The 17,436-nt window shown below is 36.0% G+C and overlaps 2 protein-coding genes across 4 annotated transcripts in view; one reads left to right on the top strand and one right to left on the bottom strand.

The window, feature by feature from the left end:
- Window positions 1-23: 23 nt before the first annotated feature.
- LOC121868757 (peptide chain release factor 1-like) lies at window positions 24-16,790 on the top strand. 3 transcript variants are annotated; one of them, XM_042369639.1, is made up of 4 exons: window positions 24-72; window positions 3,111-3,560; window positions 5,850-6,136; window positions 16,634-16,790. In XM_042369639.1, the coding sequence occupies exons 2-3, from the start codon at window positions 3,122-3,124 to the stop codon at window positions 6,068-6,070; spliced, it is 660 nt and encodes a 219-aa protein (XP_042225573.1). In that variant the 5' UTR covers window positions 24-72; window positions 3,111-3,121; the 3' UTR covers window positions 6,071-6,136; window positions 16,634-16,790. The 3 variants fall into 3 exon arrangements, with proteins under 3 accessions (XP_042225573.1, XP_042225575.1, XP_042225574.1); XM_042369641.1 differs by lacking the exon at window positions 16,634-16,790 and adding an exon at window positions 13,442-13,572; XM_042369640.1 differs by having other exon boundaries at window positions 53-145.
- The window catches only part of LOC121868756 (kinesin-like protein KIF14), a 42,795-nt gene continuing 37,084 nt past the window's right edge, over window positions 11,726-17,436 (bottom strand). The window contains exons 27-30 of the mRNA XM_042369638.1: window positions 16,616-16,745; window positions 15,793-15,880; window positions 15,015-15,168; window positions 11,726-13,877 (exon numbers count right to left, since the gene is read on the bottom strand). Coding sequence (XP_042225572.1) covers window positions 13,390-13,877; window positions 15,015-15,168; window positions 15,793-15,880; window positions 16,616-16,745 — 860 coding nt within the window. The 3' untranslated portion in view covers window positions 11,726-13,389. The remainder of the gene's footprint in view (window positions 13,878-15,014; window positions 15,169-15,792; window positions 15,881-16,615; window positions 16,746-17,436) is intronic.

Genomic DNA, 17,436 nt, shown 5'->3' with positions numbered 1-17,436 from the left:
ACCTAATTCTAATTCAGAGTTGAGGGGAGAACACGCCCAGCTACTGACTGGCGTAGGAGCCGTGGGAAATAGGTAAATGTAAACATTGGCGACTGGTTATTATAAGCATCATAGATCGTATTGTGAATATTTCTCGTGACGTACGGTACGTATAGAAAAGGCATCGGGCGTAATTGTTAGTGCCAACAGTGCCACATAGACCTGACACATCCAGACCTGACATTTTACCTAAACCCGGCTTAGGTAATGATTCGGTATAGTTATTAACCACTGAAATTTTACAAGTTGCCCATAATCTAACAAATGAATATGAATTTCTGGAAAACCAATCAGTTGCGACGGAAACTTTACTAAGAAAAGTTGTTAGAAATGACGAAATATACCTACTGTACTTAGAACTGGACCCAGTTTTTAATTTCATTCAATCATCCCCATCTTTGCCTTCCCCCTGGTCCTCCTATCCTCAACTTTGGCAGTTAATATTTGTTATTATCCCCTCATCCTTAATTATATGACGAAAGTATCTATTTTTTTTCTTTTTCTGTATATTTCAAGAAGTACTGTATTTCTCGTGAAGGTTTTGCTAATCTTACTACTTCTTCATTTGTTTTCATGTCAGTATAACTTATTCCTAGCATTTGCCTATAGCACCACATTTCAAAGGCCTCCAACTTTCTGGTGTCTGCTGAAAGTGTCCATACACTTGCAATATAAAGCCTTTCAGCAGCCTTTTTCTCAATTTGAAGTTACTGTCTCTTTTCATAAGGTCTTTTAGATTATTAAATGCTGTTTTTCTTGCCCTATTCTTGTTTTGATTTCTTCCGTGCATCTACCATCACAGATAATGTTGCTTCCCAAATACACAAAATTTTCCTCATAAGTTCCCTATTATAATTTATTTCCAATTTCGAAACAACCATTACTTTGTTTTTTACAGCGTTCTCTCTTATACTATACCATATTTTTCACTCTTTTTCCACTAATCTGTTAATGAGTTTTTGGAATGCCCCTTCACTATCTGTGATAAGAGCAGTATCATATGCATAATATATACAGTACAGTGGTCCCTTGGTTAACGAACACAATTCGTTCCAGAAGGTTGTTCGTTAACCAAAAATTTCGTTAACCGAAACCATTGTTTCAATGGGTTTTTGGCTAATTGGTTCCAGCTCACCGATAATTCAAAGGTAAAAAAAAAAGGCAGTAAAGTACACTTACTTTGAGGTGTGTATGTAGAAGGCTCCTGGATGATGATGCTCATGTGAATTTGAAGTGGGAGGTGGAGGAGGAGAATGGAGTGGAGGAGGAGAATGGAGAAGAGAAGGATGTGGGGGTGGAGGAAAAGGGAGAAGAGAAGGCATTGGGGTGGAAGAGAAGTCACCCCATGCCACCATTTCACCCATAAAATTTTAGCTCACTTGGTGTAATTTAAGATTATTTTCTTTAAATCAACACTGCACTGCATTATTTATTGTCAATATGGAAACACAGAAAAAAGCATTTATGTTGAAGAGTCTCAAACAAGATGTTCCTTCCTCTGAACCGATAAACAAACTGATGCCAAGCTTGGTGTGTTGAGTGGCTGTTTTGCGTGCAAAAAACTAGTTTCCTGAACTTCAATTATGTTCAATAATTGTTGAAATGACTAAAAAATTTAATATAAAACTTTTAAAATTATTGAATAGTACAACCTTCTTGATATTTACTGAATGGTAACGAATTTAAGCCCTAGAATTGATTTCTGTATTGGCGGACTAATACTACAGCTGGTGAGCAAGCAAATGCAAGCGAAAACATGTTGGGAAAAATTCGTAAGGAATTCGTTAACCAAAATTTTTTCTTTAACCGAAGTGAAGAATCTTATGGAAGGTAATTCGTTAACTGAACTTTCGTTAACCGAGGCGTTCGTTAACTGATATTTGATATTACTTTACCATTAACTTTAAGTCTTTCATTATCACTTGATCACTTATATTAACATTGGACAAATGAAGTTCCTAAAACAATGTAACAAAGAACGAACATACCAACCAAACAGCTAGTAAGCTGATAAGTTTTGAAATGATACAGCCAAAAAAATGACCAATCAGTGGCGAGAAAGAAACACCAGCATCTATTTAACAAATTACTGTACGTTCTCCCTGAACAATAATCTTATACAGTACTTAGATTGAAGCAGTGTGATAATTTAGTAACTTTTTTGACCAATCAATGGGAGATTGAAACACAAGCAACTATTTAGCAACTCTTATTCAGCTTTGATCATCTTGTTTGTTTTTGCCTTACAGAGGTTAGCTCCTGTGTGGCCAACAGAACCTTGTTGTGGTGAACTGGCCAGGCTCAGTGGAGAGCTAGCCAATACAGTGCATTCTACCCATTTACACCCACTAAAAAATTATTTGGCACCCGTGCCATATTGTATCACGCCATAAGGGTGCCGAATAAATTTTTAGTGGGTGTACAATACAGTCTAAATTAGTAGTAGTAACAGGAGGTAGATTATTGGAAGTAAAGTATACCCAATAAAAAATTATTTGGCACCTTTACGGCGTGATACAATATGACACAAGTGCCAAATAATTTTTTAGTGGGTGTACTTGAGGGACTCTGAGCCTAAGGGCATTAACCCTGAATACAGTACCTCCACACCTCTCTCCAGATAGAGCAAAGTTGGGGAAAGATAGTGCTATAAAAATAAATATGTTCCAGCAAGTTGGCACTACTGTAGGTACCTTGTTCCATTGTAGGTCTCAATGTAGTCACCACTAGAGACTGTGTCAGGTTATCATTATTTTTAATGCCGAAAAACCTATGTGTTATTGCATTAACCTTACCATGGCAGCACTTTGTAAATTTTGGTGTTAGTTGTATTAAAAGCTTATCATTGGACCATATTGATTGATTAGGTAAAATATCTGGCATTGCAGCCTGTAGCCATTTGATGCTGAAAATGAAACTTAATATTCCAAAGAACCACTCTTTTTCATTTAGAATTTAAATATCCATTTATCATGTGTTTATTGTGCTCTACAAATTCTGAGGTATAAAATAGGATATTTTAGTTCAATCCTCCATTTACTGTATATTTATATGACATTTCCTCTTTTCAGAATATGCAATAATGTTGATTCAAAATTTGCTGAAGGTTAACCAGAATCAGATAAGATGTGGGCACCGATTCACAAGTTGGCTGTTAAAGATGAATAAAATCAGCACCATAAACCCATTCATCTGCTTATGTTTCAGTAATTTTACTACCAAATATAATTTAAGTGGAAAAGATTATCTCATGCGTGCAAATAAGGAGAGTTCATATCTTTATAGAAGACACTTTCAAATATTAATTAAAAGACCAAACCTCTCCTCAGTCATAAATGTGAGTTATGCATTGCATGGATTTCATACAAGCAACTTTAATCTCGATAAAATGATAGATAGATCAAGAGTACCACTGCTGAATGAAGATGACCTGGAAGAGAGTTTTGTTAGAGGAAGTGGGCCAGGTGGCCAGAGCGTTAATAAGACTTCAAGTGCCTGCATGTTGAAGCACATACCCACAGGTAAGAGCTACTGGATGCACATTTTCTATCTGTCTGACAGCATGTAGCTTCTATGTAATAACTCTTTCTTTTCATGCAACTCAGGAGAGTGTTGCCATTAGGAATACACACATGTTTATTGATTTTGTGAGCAGTAGGTCAAGGTCTATGAGCATTTTATGTGCCATTTGTGGTACAAGTACTCGTGTTGAGTGCCCTTAACACGAGTTCTGCTGGCACAAGATGGCTCCCACATTTTGACTTTGCTAAAAATTTTATCTACACTCGCCACAATAAGTTCTTGATACTCTAAGAGTCATACAATATGACAAAATGAACGAGAAATCTGAACATCGCTCTCTGAGGAAGTTTTATTACAAATTAAATTCTTCTTTTCACCTGTAAATACTGTAAAGACGAGCAACATATAATTATGAAATATTGAGTCACTTCTGAGATGACACGAGCCATGGTGCTCATTCCAAAATCTGTCGTGCACACCTGTTTGAGAAATTTTTGTAGCAAATGTACAGTACAGTACAGTATAGTATACTGTACTATGCAGTATTGTATTTCAAGGTTGCTTTACTAATAGTGTAGTTGTTTGTCACTGAATTATTGGCTACTGTTTCATACTGTATTAATACTTTTAACATGCAGCACAATTTTACTATTACAATATAAATAGTAACAATATTTTTCCAAGTTTTATATTAAAATTATTAGTCGTTTTAACACTTATTTAACATAATTGCAGTACAGGGAACTAGTTTTTGGTGCACCCATCAGCCAGGCCACTCACCCACCAAGGCGTCAGTTTGTGTCTATGTTCAGTGGAGGAAATATCTTGCTTGAGGGTCTCTTGAACACAGAGTATTTTGACATTTTTACAGTACAATTATTGGTCATTCTGAAATTTATTTAACATATTGACGATATATAGTGCAGTGCAGAGTTGATTTAAAGAAAATAATCTTGAATTACACCTAGTGAACTTAAAATTTTATTGGTGAAATGACAGCATCAAGCATGGGGTGATTTCTCTTCCATCTGCACTTCCTTCTCTTCTCCCTTCTCCTCCACCCCCACTTCTAATTCCCATCATCATCATCATCAACCAAGAGCCTTCTACATACACACCTCAAAGTAAGTGTACTTTACTACATTTTTGTTTTACTTTGTATGTACTTTTCGGTGAGCTGGAACCAATTACCCAATATCCCATTGAAACAATGGGATAACGAAATGCAATTACTATTTTTCCCCAACACTTGTTTTTTTTTTTTGCTCTACATAAAAAGTTTGGACAGCATTTGACAAACAGTAATCCAATATAATCCATTTAATTTCAGTACTTCCCACATTTCTTCATCTACTGCAGGTAAATTCCTCCCCCCTATTCCAGAAACTTATTGCTAAAGTTCTCCAATGTAACATTTCATCCATGCATCATCTTCCTTTTCTGAACACACACTGCCCTTCCCGTGTTTTTAACTGTTCTCAGGTTTTAATTTTACTACATCTACACTTCACATGGTATACTGTACTTAAAAGACTTCTCTATAATTTTTATATTCCTTCAGATTACCTCTCCTGTTATACATAGGAACTAAAGTGCTCTCTGCCAGTCCTCTTCCCTCTGTCATGTATAGCCGGTTTAATCTTGTCATCCATTTCCACCTCCCAGCCTAAACATTTCAATGTTGATCCATCTAGCCCTGGTGCCTTATTATTCTTAAGCTTGCTTACCGCCAATTTTACCTCTATTTTTTTCCTTTTTCACTTTGACAATTTATTCTACTTTATCCATAACAGGATAACTCTGCTCCTCTCATCTGTAACAGTTCATAATTTTCTCACTACCACCATTTTATTTCCTCTTGTTGCTGTCATGTATCTCCACTTTTATTCTTAATTGCCAGCTAACTGCATTTTCTTGTGTGTCTCACCCTATACAGCTTCTGAACTTTTTGACAACCTTCTTCCCGTATTTCATCTGCTCTGCTTTTGCTTTTCTTTTGACTTTATTGTACAGTACTTTTCCTGTCTTCCATCAGTCCGTATTTATAACTGGCTCTTGTACAGCTTTCTCTATACAGTACATAACCTTTACACTGGCTGATGACACAAGTTGCATCACTAAGAGCCTGACAGTTCCTAAACCCCTTCCTGTTAGCTTGTATCAGGCACAGCCACAACCCCTCACATTGTGCATTTTCTTTAAAATGCTCATTGAAAATTTTTAAAACACAGCTTATGAAGATTAGATTGAATGTTCTTGATTAATGTTTAATACAAATTTTCTTTCAGGTATTGTTGTCAAGTGCCATGAAGACAGAAGTTTATTAAGAAATCGAAAGAAAGCTCGTCAGTTGATGATAAAGAAATTAGATGTTCATTTTAATGGAGAAATGAGTGTAGAAGCTCAACTCAAGAAAATTCAAGATGCAAAAAATATAAAATTGCAGCAAAAATCAGTGAAGAGAGAAATGATGAAAAAGTCTTGGAAAGAAAGAGAAGGTATTGAGTGAAATAAAAAAGGAGTCAAATCAATTCTCCCACTTAATGCACTGTATCTTCAGCTCACAATGATCATGGTATGTACAGTACAGTAATTTATATTATACAGGTACTCCTCGACATACGACCGCTGCAGTCGTATAAAATATTTTTCAAATTACGTATTTTCGAGTCCCGACGTTAGTGATCGCGCTGTGTACTGACAAAATTTTCGTTTGTAATTCCCTTTAAAATGGCTGGCAAGTGTAAAAATGAGAGTTCTTGTGGTGCTGAGAAGAAAAAGAGACACCCATTTTAAATTTTCTATGTATTATTTTCGCCTTTTCACCCGGTCGTCGGTCCGGAACCCTGTCGTAAGTCGAGGAGAGACTGTACTCAGTAACATAGCTTTTCTTTTCAAGATAATATGCATGGTTTCATGCAAAAGTGTTAGAATCATTACTAAAGTTTCTGTAAATCTGGCTCGAGTAAACTTTGTAGGTTACTCATAATTGTAATGTGTGGATATCTTTAATCCTTATGCCCCAGGGAACGTAAGACCCACTGGGACCCCCATACAGGCATATTTTTGGGGAGAGGGGGGATCTACTTTCGAAAACTGGTATTTCAGACGTAAATTAATGCAGTCACTCCAGGTGTACTGTTGTGGCTGACGTGCAGGTGTTCCCCTTTGGCCAGCGAGGTCGTGGTTGATGGGGAGGGGAAGTGAGCGCCGTTGTCTGTATCTTTGTCCTCGCCCCTGGTTGCCTTAACAAACTCAGCATCATTGTCTATGCCATCCGATACCATATCAAATGCCACTCAACTCAAGCAACCTTTGATGAATAGCACACTACTGTCGAGGGTGTGGAGGAGTGTGACGGGTCACGAGACTTCAAAGGAGGTGCATCCATCATGATAGCTGGTGGGTTACTTGACCACGAGACTTGAGATAAAGATTACATGCGAATTGAGTTGCCAAGTAAATTTAATATCCCATGCAAAGTACTTCTTTCTGCCTGAACATTCAAACCATGCCATGAAAATTAAGAATGTGGAGGAACGGCACCTGGACTTTAAGGGTTAAACTTGTTGTAATTATTTTGTACATGCTCTTTCATGTAAATTTTTCATGAATGTATTAGCCTATTATAATTTCGTACAATACGTATATGGTCATGTAAAAGGACCTTAAAATATGAATTTTGAAATGAATAAGCAAATAAAAACGTATGCATCTGATATCGTTGTTTTACAACCATTTTCCACACTTGTGTGGGTTAGTCATGACAATTACTTGATGACATAGTGACCCCGTTGCCATCAAGCAAGTTTTACAACTGGATGGCTTTCCTTTCGCCAACCCACTTTTACACAGTGGGAGCTGAGGATTTTATATAAGAATTCCAAAGTTCCTCTTTAACTGACAAGGCAGGGTCATAACTCCCTGAGGTAATCAAAGAACGACCTACCAGCCCAAGGTGTGGAATAAAAAAATAGTACTGGGCTTTAAAATAGCCCTTGACATAAGTCAAGAATAATGGAGGGACTCTACACAGGGCCACTGGTCTCCTTCCCTTAGCATGTGGCAGTAAATAAGATACCTGACAAATGAAAATGTGCTGATCAGAATATATATATATATATATATACAGTCAACCCTCGCTTTACGCGGTCCCACATTCCGCGTTTCCACGTTTATGCGGTACCCTGCCGAAACCGGAATGCTCGCATTCCGCGGTGCATGTACCCCTTTACGCGGAGAGCGGCTGGCGAGCTGCGCCATTTTTGGATCCAAACCTCCCGCCATCCGCCATGTTGTGTAAGCGGCGCGAGCAGGGTGCGCACAAGGTCGCCCAGTCATCAAAACATTACCAAGTTCTTCACCCACCACAGCCGGCCCAAGTCAGTGATAGTGAAAATGATAGTGAGGATATGGACTTATATGGACTTTGAGGGGTTTGACAAAGAGGCCCTGCAAGCCTCTGTGGTGGATAGTGATACAATTGATACAGGTGAGGGCCAATAATCTGCCCTCTGCCTCGGAACCAACCCCCCATCCCCGTGTGCCCAGCCATCTTTTCTACTAATGTAAGTGTTAAAAAACCTAATATTATTGATATTTCTCTTAATTATTAATTGTGTGTGCATACCATCATAAAATTAAGAAGTTATTTTTACTACAACATAGGTATTGTGTCTGAAAAAGTGGAGTTTGGGGGTCGGCCCGGTCTCTATTTCAATTAATCCCATATGTTATGTTGTTCACTTTACGCGTTCCTCACTTTACCTGGGCCGCCGTGGGTTGAATTAACCGCGTAAAGTGAGGGTTCACTGTTTAAGACTTACCTTTTTGGTGGTTTTTGGCCAAAAATTAGATTTTGCTGAAAATCACAGTATGGGTTTTCCTGAGTAGTGACTAGTAACGATGTTAATAAGCAAATAGACAAACTGAAGCCTAATAAGTCACCTGGTCCCGATGAGATATTTGCCAGAGTATTAAAGGAATGTAAGGATGAGCTTAGTATGCCCTTAGCAAAGTTGTTTAAATTGTCATTAAAAACAGGTGTCGTACCAGAATCCTGGAGGATAGCGAATGTAATACCGATTTTCAAGAAGGGGGATAGATCACTATCCTCTAACTACTGCCCAATCACTCTAACATCAATAGTAGGTAAATTACTAGAATCAATTATTTCAAACTCTATTTGAAACCGCCTGGAGAAGCACAAGTTGATCAATGATTCCCAATATGGCTTCACAAGCGGGTGTTCATGTCTAACTAATTTATTAACATTCTTTTCATCAGTTTTCGAATTGATGGAAGAGGGGCACAATTATGATGTGGTATATCTCGACTTAGCAAAGCCTTCGACAGAGTCCCCCACGAAAGACTAATGAGAAAGGTAGAAACGCATGGCATCAAAGGTAATATCCTTAAATGGATTAGGGCGTGGTTATGGGATAGGAAACAGCGAGTGAGCATAAACAGCACTAAATCGCATTAGAGCAACGTCACTAGTGGAGTTCCCCAAGGCTCAGTACTTGGACCATTATTATATATTATATACATAATCGACATAGATATCGGCATAGACAGCAACATAAGTAAATTTGCTGATGACGCTAAAATAGGACGTGTAATTAAATCTGACGAGGACTCTGCAAAACTACAGGAAGATCTAAACAAATTTTTCGAATGGTCGGAAAAATGGCAGATGAAATTCAATGTGGACAAATGTAAAGTACTCAGTATAGGAGATGTAAACAGGGAAACCAGTTACCAGATGACAACGATGCCATTGTGGAATCCGACTGCGAGAGAGATTTAGGAGTAATGATAAGTAGGAATCTTAAGCCAAGTAAACAATGTGTTTTTGCTCGTAACAAGGCTAATAAAGTACTTGGGTTCATACAAAGGAGTGTTAGTTACAAGACTAGCGAGGTCATCTTAAAATTATATCTAGCGCTTGTGAGACCTCACCTGGATTACGCAGTTCAGTTCATTGGAAAGAATCCAGAGGAGAATGACAAGACTAATCCCGGGCATTAGGAACCTTGAATACAGAGACAGGTTAAAGCATCTTAATTTGCACTCCCTCGAGAGACGTAGAGTGAGGGGCGACATGATAGAGGTGTATAAATGGAAGTCAGGGTTAAACAAAGGGGACATTACAAAGGTACTCAAACTATCCAACCAGGAGCGAACTCGTAACAATGGTTTTAAATTAGACAAATTTAGATTTCGGCGTGAAATAGGTAAACACTGGTTTGGAAACAAAGTAGTGGATGAATGGAACAAGTTACCAAATATCATCATTAACTCGAATACGCTGGATAGCTTCAAACATAGGTTGGATGCTTATATGAGCAATAGGGGTTGGGTATAAACGGGACTGCCCGGTATGGGTCAATAGGCCTGCTGCAGTTTCCTCCATTCTTATGTTCTTATATACAGTATACCGTAGTGGACAAAATGAGAACTTGCAGTTTTTTGTCAATTCAGTCACTCATGATTCATTTCCTTAAGCTTAATCTGAATTACAATTAAACTAAGGTTTATCACACATTTCACAAAATCTCAATTTCCACAATGTCCAAATTGTTTACCTTCAATTGCTCCCTTATTCCAACCTTTTTAACCAGTTGTACTACAATTAGGAACATCTCTCAAAATACTATACTATAATAGTTTTGTCTCTACAAGAATGTAAATTTATCCTTTAATGAAATGTAAAATCTACAAATTCATATTATCTGGAGACAAATAATTCACCCATTATCCTATGAAGGTAAGAAAATTAATACGTACTTGACATCAAATTATCACTGCTAATTTTTTATATTTAATAATTGGATGAATGACAGCACCAATTTTGCTGGCTGTACATGTGGATAATGGAACTTGGGAGGGGAAAAAAAAAAAATTCATGGAAACACCATTGCTAGCCCCCCAAGAAACTGACCTGCTACAAGCAATGACAAGTTGTAGGATGCATGGAAGAGATACTGGACATGGATTAAAATGAACTAAGCTACCACCAGTAGACAGGTGTGATATTGTATACAGGCAAATATTCTGTCAGTGACAGCAACCTTAATCCCAGACTGGTAGAATGACAAAAGTGTGTGGAGTCCATAGTTACTTGGATGATGATGTGGGTTTCCTTATGGAGACCTTGAACTTAAGGTACCTGTCTTGCTTTGATCACCTCGGTCAGCTCTGCACCACTGACATCCACAAAGTGAGATAAGACTGGCAGATATGACTACTTCAAGCCCATTGCACTGCCTTAAAGGTCAAGAATCTAGTTCAACAACATAATATTCTAGCTTCTACTTGCACAGCAGTGGTGAGCTCCAGAGCTATGAAAAAACTCACTTGGTTATACTTTACTAGGGATGAGGGCCATTCAGTGAAATATTCCCCCCACCCCCTCCTAACCAATGCACACATCCTGTTTATAGGTTTACAGAGGGTCCCCGTCGTACGAACACCCAACTTACAAATGCCTGCCGATACAAACGAGGTTAAACTTAAATTTACAGTATTTTATTTACCTGATGACTTTCATTTTTTTACCGGGTACTTTTATTTACTGTATTTTGTTTCCCCTTTTCTCTTAAATTAAGTGAATTTAGATGTACAGTATATAAGGACTTAGGCTATACTATAGTGGGATTTTAATCATTGTTCTGCAAGTACAGTATGTACATAGCATGTGTTTCGACTTTCGTAAATTTTTTACTTGAGAACGTCCTCAGGAACAGAACCCGTTCGTAACCCAGGGACCCCCTGTACATAAAAATTTGTTTTAGTATTACTTAAGACTGAGTACCAATTAAGTTTGAAGTCACTTATTTTATAGAAAGAGAACTTGGTGATCTATCTTTGGTTGAGTTCAAGGCTATGAAGAGAGAAAGCTGAAAGATGAATGTACAATATATAGGTAAAGAGAAGGATAACATCTTTTCTGCTTTCAGAAAAAATCTGAGCTAAAGCGTAAGACCTGTTCCTGAGAGTCATACTGAGTTTATGATGTATCTGAGACAATTTTTGTTTTCATTATTACAGTACTAACAATTTGGATGTTAAAAGAAAAAATAATTACAGCATTAAAAATTTTAGATGAGAAAAAAAGAAGATACTGTTCCTTATTGCATATATGGGCATATGTATAAATCGATTATTAAAATGCATTTTATTATACAATAGACTGGACTTTAATACAGTTCCATAAACCACAATGATTATCTAGACTGATAATGGTAATAAGCCTCTAGGCCTCTTCTATTCATATTTTGTTTGCATTCATATTTCATGGAGCTTAATCAACTTAAGAGATCATAACTATACATTATTGGCAGTACAGTACAGTATATTGAAAAGTACCAAAACTTTTTTCTACAATCTGAACAAAAATTTTTTTTGCAGTCATGTATTATTTACTCTATTAACTTATTGAACTGGAAATAACATTCATAGAGGGAGAATGACTAATTAAATACTAGTAATCAACAGAAAATTTCCTGATAATTTATTCTTATGTTTAATATGTTTGGATATCATTAAAATAATTATGGACCCATTCTATACTGTAAAATGTATTGCATTAAGTGGTAATTTTGTTTTATTATATATATATAAAAAAAAGTTGAGGAAGGGACTCCATCATTTACAATTAGTATTTAGACTCCCAATTTTGATGCCAGGCCTAACAGTCTGGAATTCTTAACCTGTTGTGTACAGGCTTCCCTCCGAGATGAATAAAATCGTCTGGCATTAGCCAAATAAAGTATTAAAAGTGGTGTCCCCATAGTCAAAGGGTTAGTGGAAGCAGTCTACTAATCCTTTGTGTATGGGTTCCCCTCAGAGCAGAATAAAATTGTCTGGCATTAGACAAATGAAACATTAAAAGTAGCATCCCCTTAGTGAAGGGGGTTAAAGTGGTAAAATCTGTTATACTGAGACCCACCCACACAATTAATCAACCTCAATATGGACACGCCATCATACAAGTAGAGATGGCTTAAGCAAATTAACATTAACAAAATGGACAATTATATAGCATACCTTTTGCACCTGCAATGCAATCATAAATTACAACATAGGGAATACTGATTGTAAGAAACTACTTCACTGTTTATTCCTATGTATAAGTTTTGTGAATTCACTAATAATGGCACTAAAACCTGTAAATATTATAATTAATGATTTTATTGAAATAATGTAAGCAAGGGTGGCTGTGAATGGTAGTACAGTTCTGTATATACATTTCATGTAAGTAGCATGTACTGTATGTGGAATGGGCATATGATTTTAGTATATGCAGGTGTGGATACAGAGGCATTGTGTAAACATGTCTGGGCAAATGCAAGCTAGTGTGGAGACTCATAAGTAAGTACGTACAGTATTTATAATTTATTTATTTATTTTTTAAATGTGATCATGCTATAAAACTGATTTTTTTCCTAAAAAATATATATTTATCAAATATCTACAGTATCTATTTTTTCCCAAAATATGTGATATTATCATGATGTAGAGTGAAATTTTTTTTTATAATCACTGGTAAGAGTACCATGAGCAGATGCTAATACTCCTCTGTGTAAAGCAACTGAGCTAAAGACAAAACAATTAGACAACAATATGCCAACACCAGGGTGTTAACAAGGTCTGTTAAAAATTAGGGTGTTAAGAAGAGGTCTTTGTTAAAAAAGTGATTGAGCTAAAAATAATTATTTTCAATAAACATTTACACTATCTATTTCTTCAAAATAAATGACTGATGATTATGAAGTAGAGCTAATACCAAACATTCAATATTTACTGTACAATAACCAATATATTTTAAATATCTATTTCTTCCACACAACTGACTGATGATGATGATGAAGTGCAGCTAACATCAAACCTAACTCTCTTTTCTTCACTGGGAACACCTGTAGAAGAACGTAATGAACTTTTCATCTGAGACTGTTTCTGTTCTGCTAATTTTTGTAAGAGTTTTTGGTATTCTTGACTATTTCTTGGCCATTGAGTTAGATGTTTTTTATTGTATTTAATGACATGACTTGTTGATGATTTTGACTCTGAAGAATTGTTTGAGGTATTTAAAATATTCTGTATATTTTCAACAGCTTGAACAGATCGCCAGGCCACAGTATGTAAGTTATCCATAAACTCTCTACTATTTTCTAAGTCAGAATTTGAGGAGAATGAGCAGTCCTCTATATCATCTATAGGTGTTGGGCTAACACCAGCAAAATGCATAAGATACTGCAATCTTGTCAGTAGGTCTTCCACAACATTCTTAAAATCTTCCAAACTAAGTTTCCCTGTGAAAATAAATAAATTAATACAGATGTTTTATTCTTCTCTAATTTTATGAAATACCTACAACATAATATACTTAATGAATATGGTATGTCCACTGTCTCAAATGTTCCACTGTACTTTTCTTCCCTCCCACTTACATTGATTAATTATCTTTTGACTCAACTAGTATTAATCACATCACTTTATTTTATTTTTTTAATTTACAACCATTTCAATAAAATGAGAAAATTCTATTACTAGCTGTAAATGACTACATTAAGTAGTTTTTGATGCATTTATCTAGATGTAAGGTATCTGCAGATACAGTGTTATAAAATACAAGGTAGTATAGTAGTATTTTATAATACTGTTATCTCATATAATGATAGGAATTAAATTTTTTATGGAAAAATAAGTGAATATTCATATTAGTCACAGTCAGCCCCGCACTTGCCTTTCTTGATGTTGGTGCGTGAAAAAAAAGGGGGTACTGGTATGTGTACCTGAAATTACGAGATGATAAATAATCGTTCTGAGTGCTATCTCTGCCGTCCTTCTCTCCCACACTGGTTCAGTGAACACCTCCTAGGCATTAGCTGGTAAAGTGGGTGCTGTAAGTGCCAACCATATATTCTGTATTGTAGTGCAGTGTGTCCCCCTCATCACCTACGACACCAAAAGCTTGAATTATCCTGCACTGCCATTAAGTGTTAATTTTTGGGCATGTTTTCTGGTTATGGTAGACTATTTGGCAAAAGAATTGTGTATTGGGGAATGGGACGAAAGATTGGGAGGCAAGTGTCTTGATAATTCGGAATGGTTAGAACCTATATATTTCAAGTTATGAAGGGTTTACTGTTGATGCCAAATGTATAAATTCATCAACCACTTTCAGTTACTCTCCACTTAAAGTAGCTTTACACGTAACCATCTCCTAATACATACAGAACTATACTAAAATTCTCTTTTCAATACAGTATTCTCATCCATCATAAAAGAAACTCTCTCCCTCTCGTCTTGTGACTTCATTGTTTAGCTTCAATTCCACAGTTACCCAGTCTAACTCACGTCAACACGGCCCATTCTTAAAATACATTGAACCTGAGCACCCACAGTGACAAAACACAATTCTTCAAAACAAAAGTAATTCCTCTTACCTTGTTGGGATAATGTAATATGATTCATAACTGCTAAGACTGCTACTGTTAGTTGAGTAATAGTGTCTGCAGCCGATTCTACACGATTTACCCAAAGAATAATTTTGCGTGTCTGCTCGTCTTCAGGAAGGCTTTGGTCATAATTCAAGGTGGCCTGATGATAAAAGAATTAAATCCAAAATTTGAGCTCCAAGTGTTTTGATTGATACCTTCTGTATCTATGTACAATCACGAGGACTGAAAAATAAGTTTTCATTAGCAGAAGATTAAAGGTATCTGATCAGCAGGTTTATCTAAGCTTGAAGAGAAGATTATCCTCTTTCTACAAACTCATGGCACAATGACCTACTACACCATGCACAAATGAAACAGAAATTGAAGTTTTGATAAGTGATTGCATTTATTGCCTTTTTAATTTTTCTCTAAACTTTCACCTCACTAGTACCAGAAAGTGATGAGCGATGGTTTTATGATACAATGAATAAAAGGGAGGTAAATAACAGGGACCCCTGTGTAAAAAAAAATTCTCCTATATACAACTCCCATAGATTATTCCTTTAATATTATATCATGGTGGATACATCCATAACACTGATTATAATTTATATCTACTGCAGTGCTTGGCTTTTTCTGTGAAATAGTTTTAATGTGAACTGATAGTATTTATATATAAACCTGAATTTTAATACATGTTTCACATATAAAAACATAAACATGTGGAATTAAACAAAAACAAATTATAATAAAAAAGGTACAATATACACCAAGAACAACTTACATTGAGTTGTGCAAATTTTTTCAGAAATGCAGAGATGGCAGATGTTGCAGACTGACAAGCAAGTGAGAGGGCATCACAGCTTTCAGATCTGAAAATGAAATAATGGAAATTTAATAATAAATTTTATCTCCTGCTGTCAACAGTACTGAAACTAGTCTAGAACTATGAGAATAGCTTCTATTAATCTGAATTGACTAACTGAATTGTATTCAGGTACCCGCTGATTTTATAATGTCCTATAAAATTGGTTTCAACAAGTCTTTATACGAATGTAAATATTTAATTGATGAATAGCACTTTAATGAATATTCACTTTAACTATAAGCAAATTTTGCTTTAACAAACGTCTTGCAAAAGTAAAAATTAAAATTTCACGCACAGAACTAGTTTTAGCTTTCACAGGCAAGAGAGCCACTTTGGATGTGCAGAGATGCATTTATGCTCTGATGCATTGGGGGGGCCTGAGACAAAGAGATAAATTTTTTAATGTGTTTATTATTTACAATTGTTTTAACAGAACCTGCACTTTATGTGACAAAAACTCCCAGTTGTCAACAGTTCCCTCCTCAGAAAATAACTCCCAACAATAAATAGAAATAAGTGGAAAATGGCCATAAATTGTTGTTTTGATTCCCCTGGAACAAAATCCCAAATAATATACCGTATGGGTTCTACTATATTCTATATATTTTTCTCACTTAACCAATGAATTTCCAGGAGCCCATCCCCTTTGTATATTGCAAAACAATTAAAAAGTATATACAGTCTATATAAGATAGAAATTTTTTTCAGAAAGGAGTAAAATAAGATTCAATATTCTCACCTGTCAACTTCTTTGCAGGTGGGAGCTGCCAAGAGGACTGTGGTCTTACTTGCAGTTTTACCAGAATTGATCACCAACCAATCAAGTCCATTTCTTAATCCATCTGTGAACTTCTTGAATAAAACTCCTCCTGAAATTATTTATTCTGATAAAATAAATTTCCAGTACAATTGAAGCAACCTAATTTTTTTCCTCATACTTTTGTATAAACTACAATTTGCTAACATCTGTGAGAGATCTGAACCAATTTAACCACAACTGTCAACATGACAACATAGTGTCACGGGTCAATCAGGTCAGGGTGGGTGTCAATCAGGTCAGAGACGAAATCAATTATGTTAGGGCAGAAGTCAATCAGGTCTGGGTGGGAATAAATCAGGTCAACATTAAAAACAATTATTACATGCTTTTCCATAACTGTGGCATAAATAAATGCACTGGTCACTGACATGATGCTGGTCAATAACTTCAGAGTTGACCTGATAATGAAACGCCATTTGTCAGGTAAGGGTAACTGTCGATCAAGAATTTTGCTGTCTTTACTATAAGTACTGTCAGGTATTTCTTCTATCTTTCTTGTCATTTAGTCCAATAAAATAAAATAGCAATCATCATAATATATTTATAGATATACTGTATGCACCAGTAACACCAGTGGTAACCAGAGTGTTCCATTCATTTTATAGACATAAATAAAGGCACACTGCAGCTTATGTAAACTAATCTCATTAATATTCCCTTCAGCATATTCTATAAATCTTATATATAAGCATATTTCTTAAATTACAGTTTTCAATATAAATCTACAAGAGTGAGGGAGA

Source organism: Homarus americanus, unplaced genomic scaffold, assembly GCF_018991925.1.
Source record: "Homarus americanus isolate GMGI-L3 unplaced genomic scaffold, GMGI_Hamer_2.0 scaffold30535, whole genome shotgun sequence".
Taxonomy (NCBI): Eukaryota; Metazoa; Arthropoda; class Malacostraca; order Decapoda; family Nephropidae; genus Homarus; species Homarus americanus.
This window is presented reverse-complemented; position numbering and strand designations above follow the sequence as displayed.

What these genes read in the sequence shown, in the direction of transcription:
- LOC121868757 (XM_042369639.1), top strand. Translation starts at nt 3,122, where the DNA reads ATGTTGATTCAAAATTTGCTGAAGGTTAACCAGAATCAGATAAGATGT. An exon ending in GTTGAAGCACATACCCACAG is followed by an intron (nt 3,561 to 5,849) that starts GTAAGAGCTACT and finishes ATTTTCTTTCAG; the next exon opens with GTATTGTTGTCAAGTGCCAT.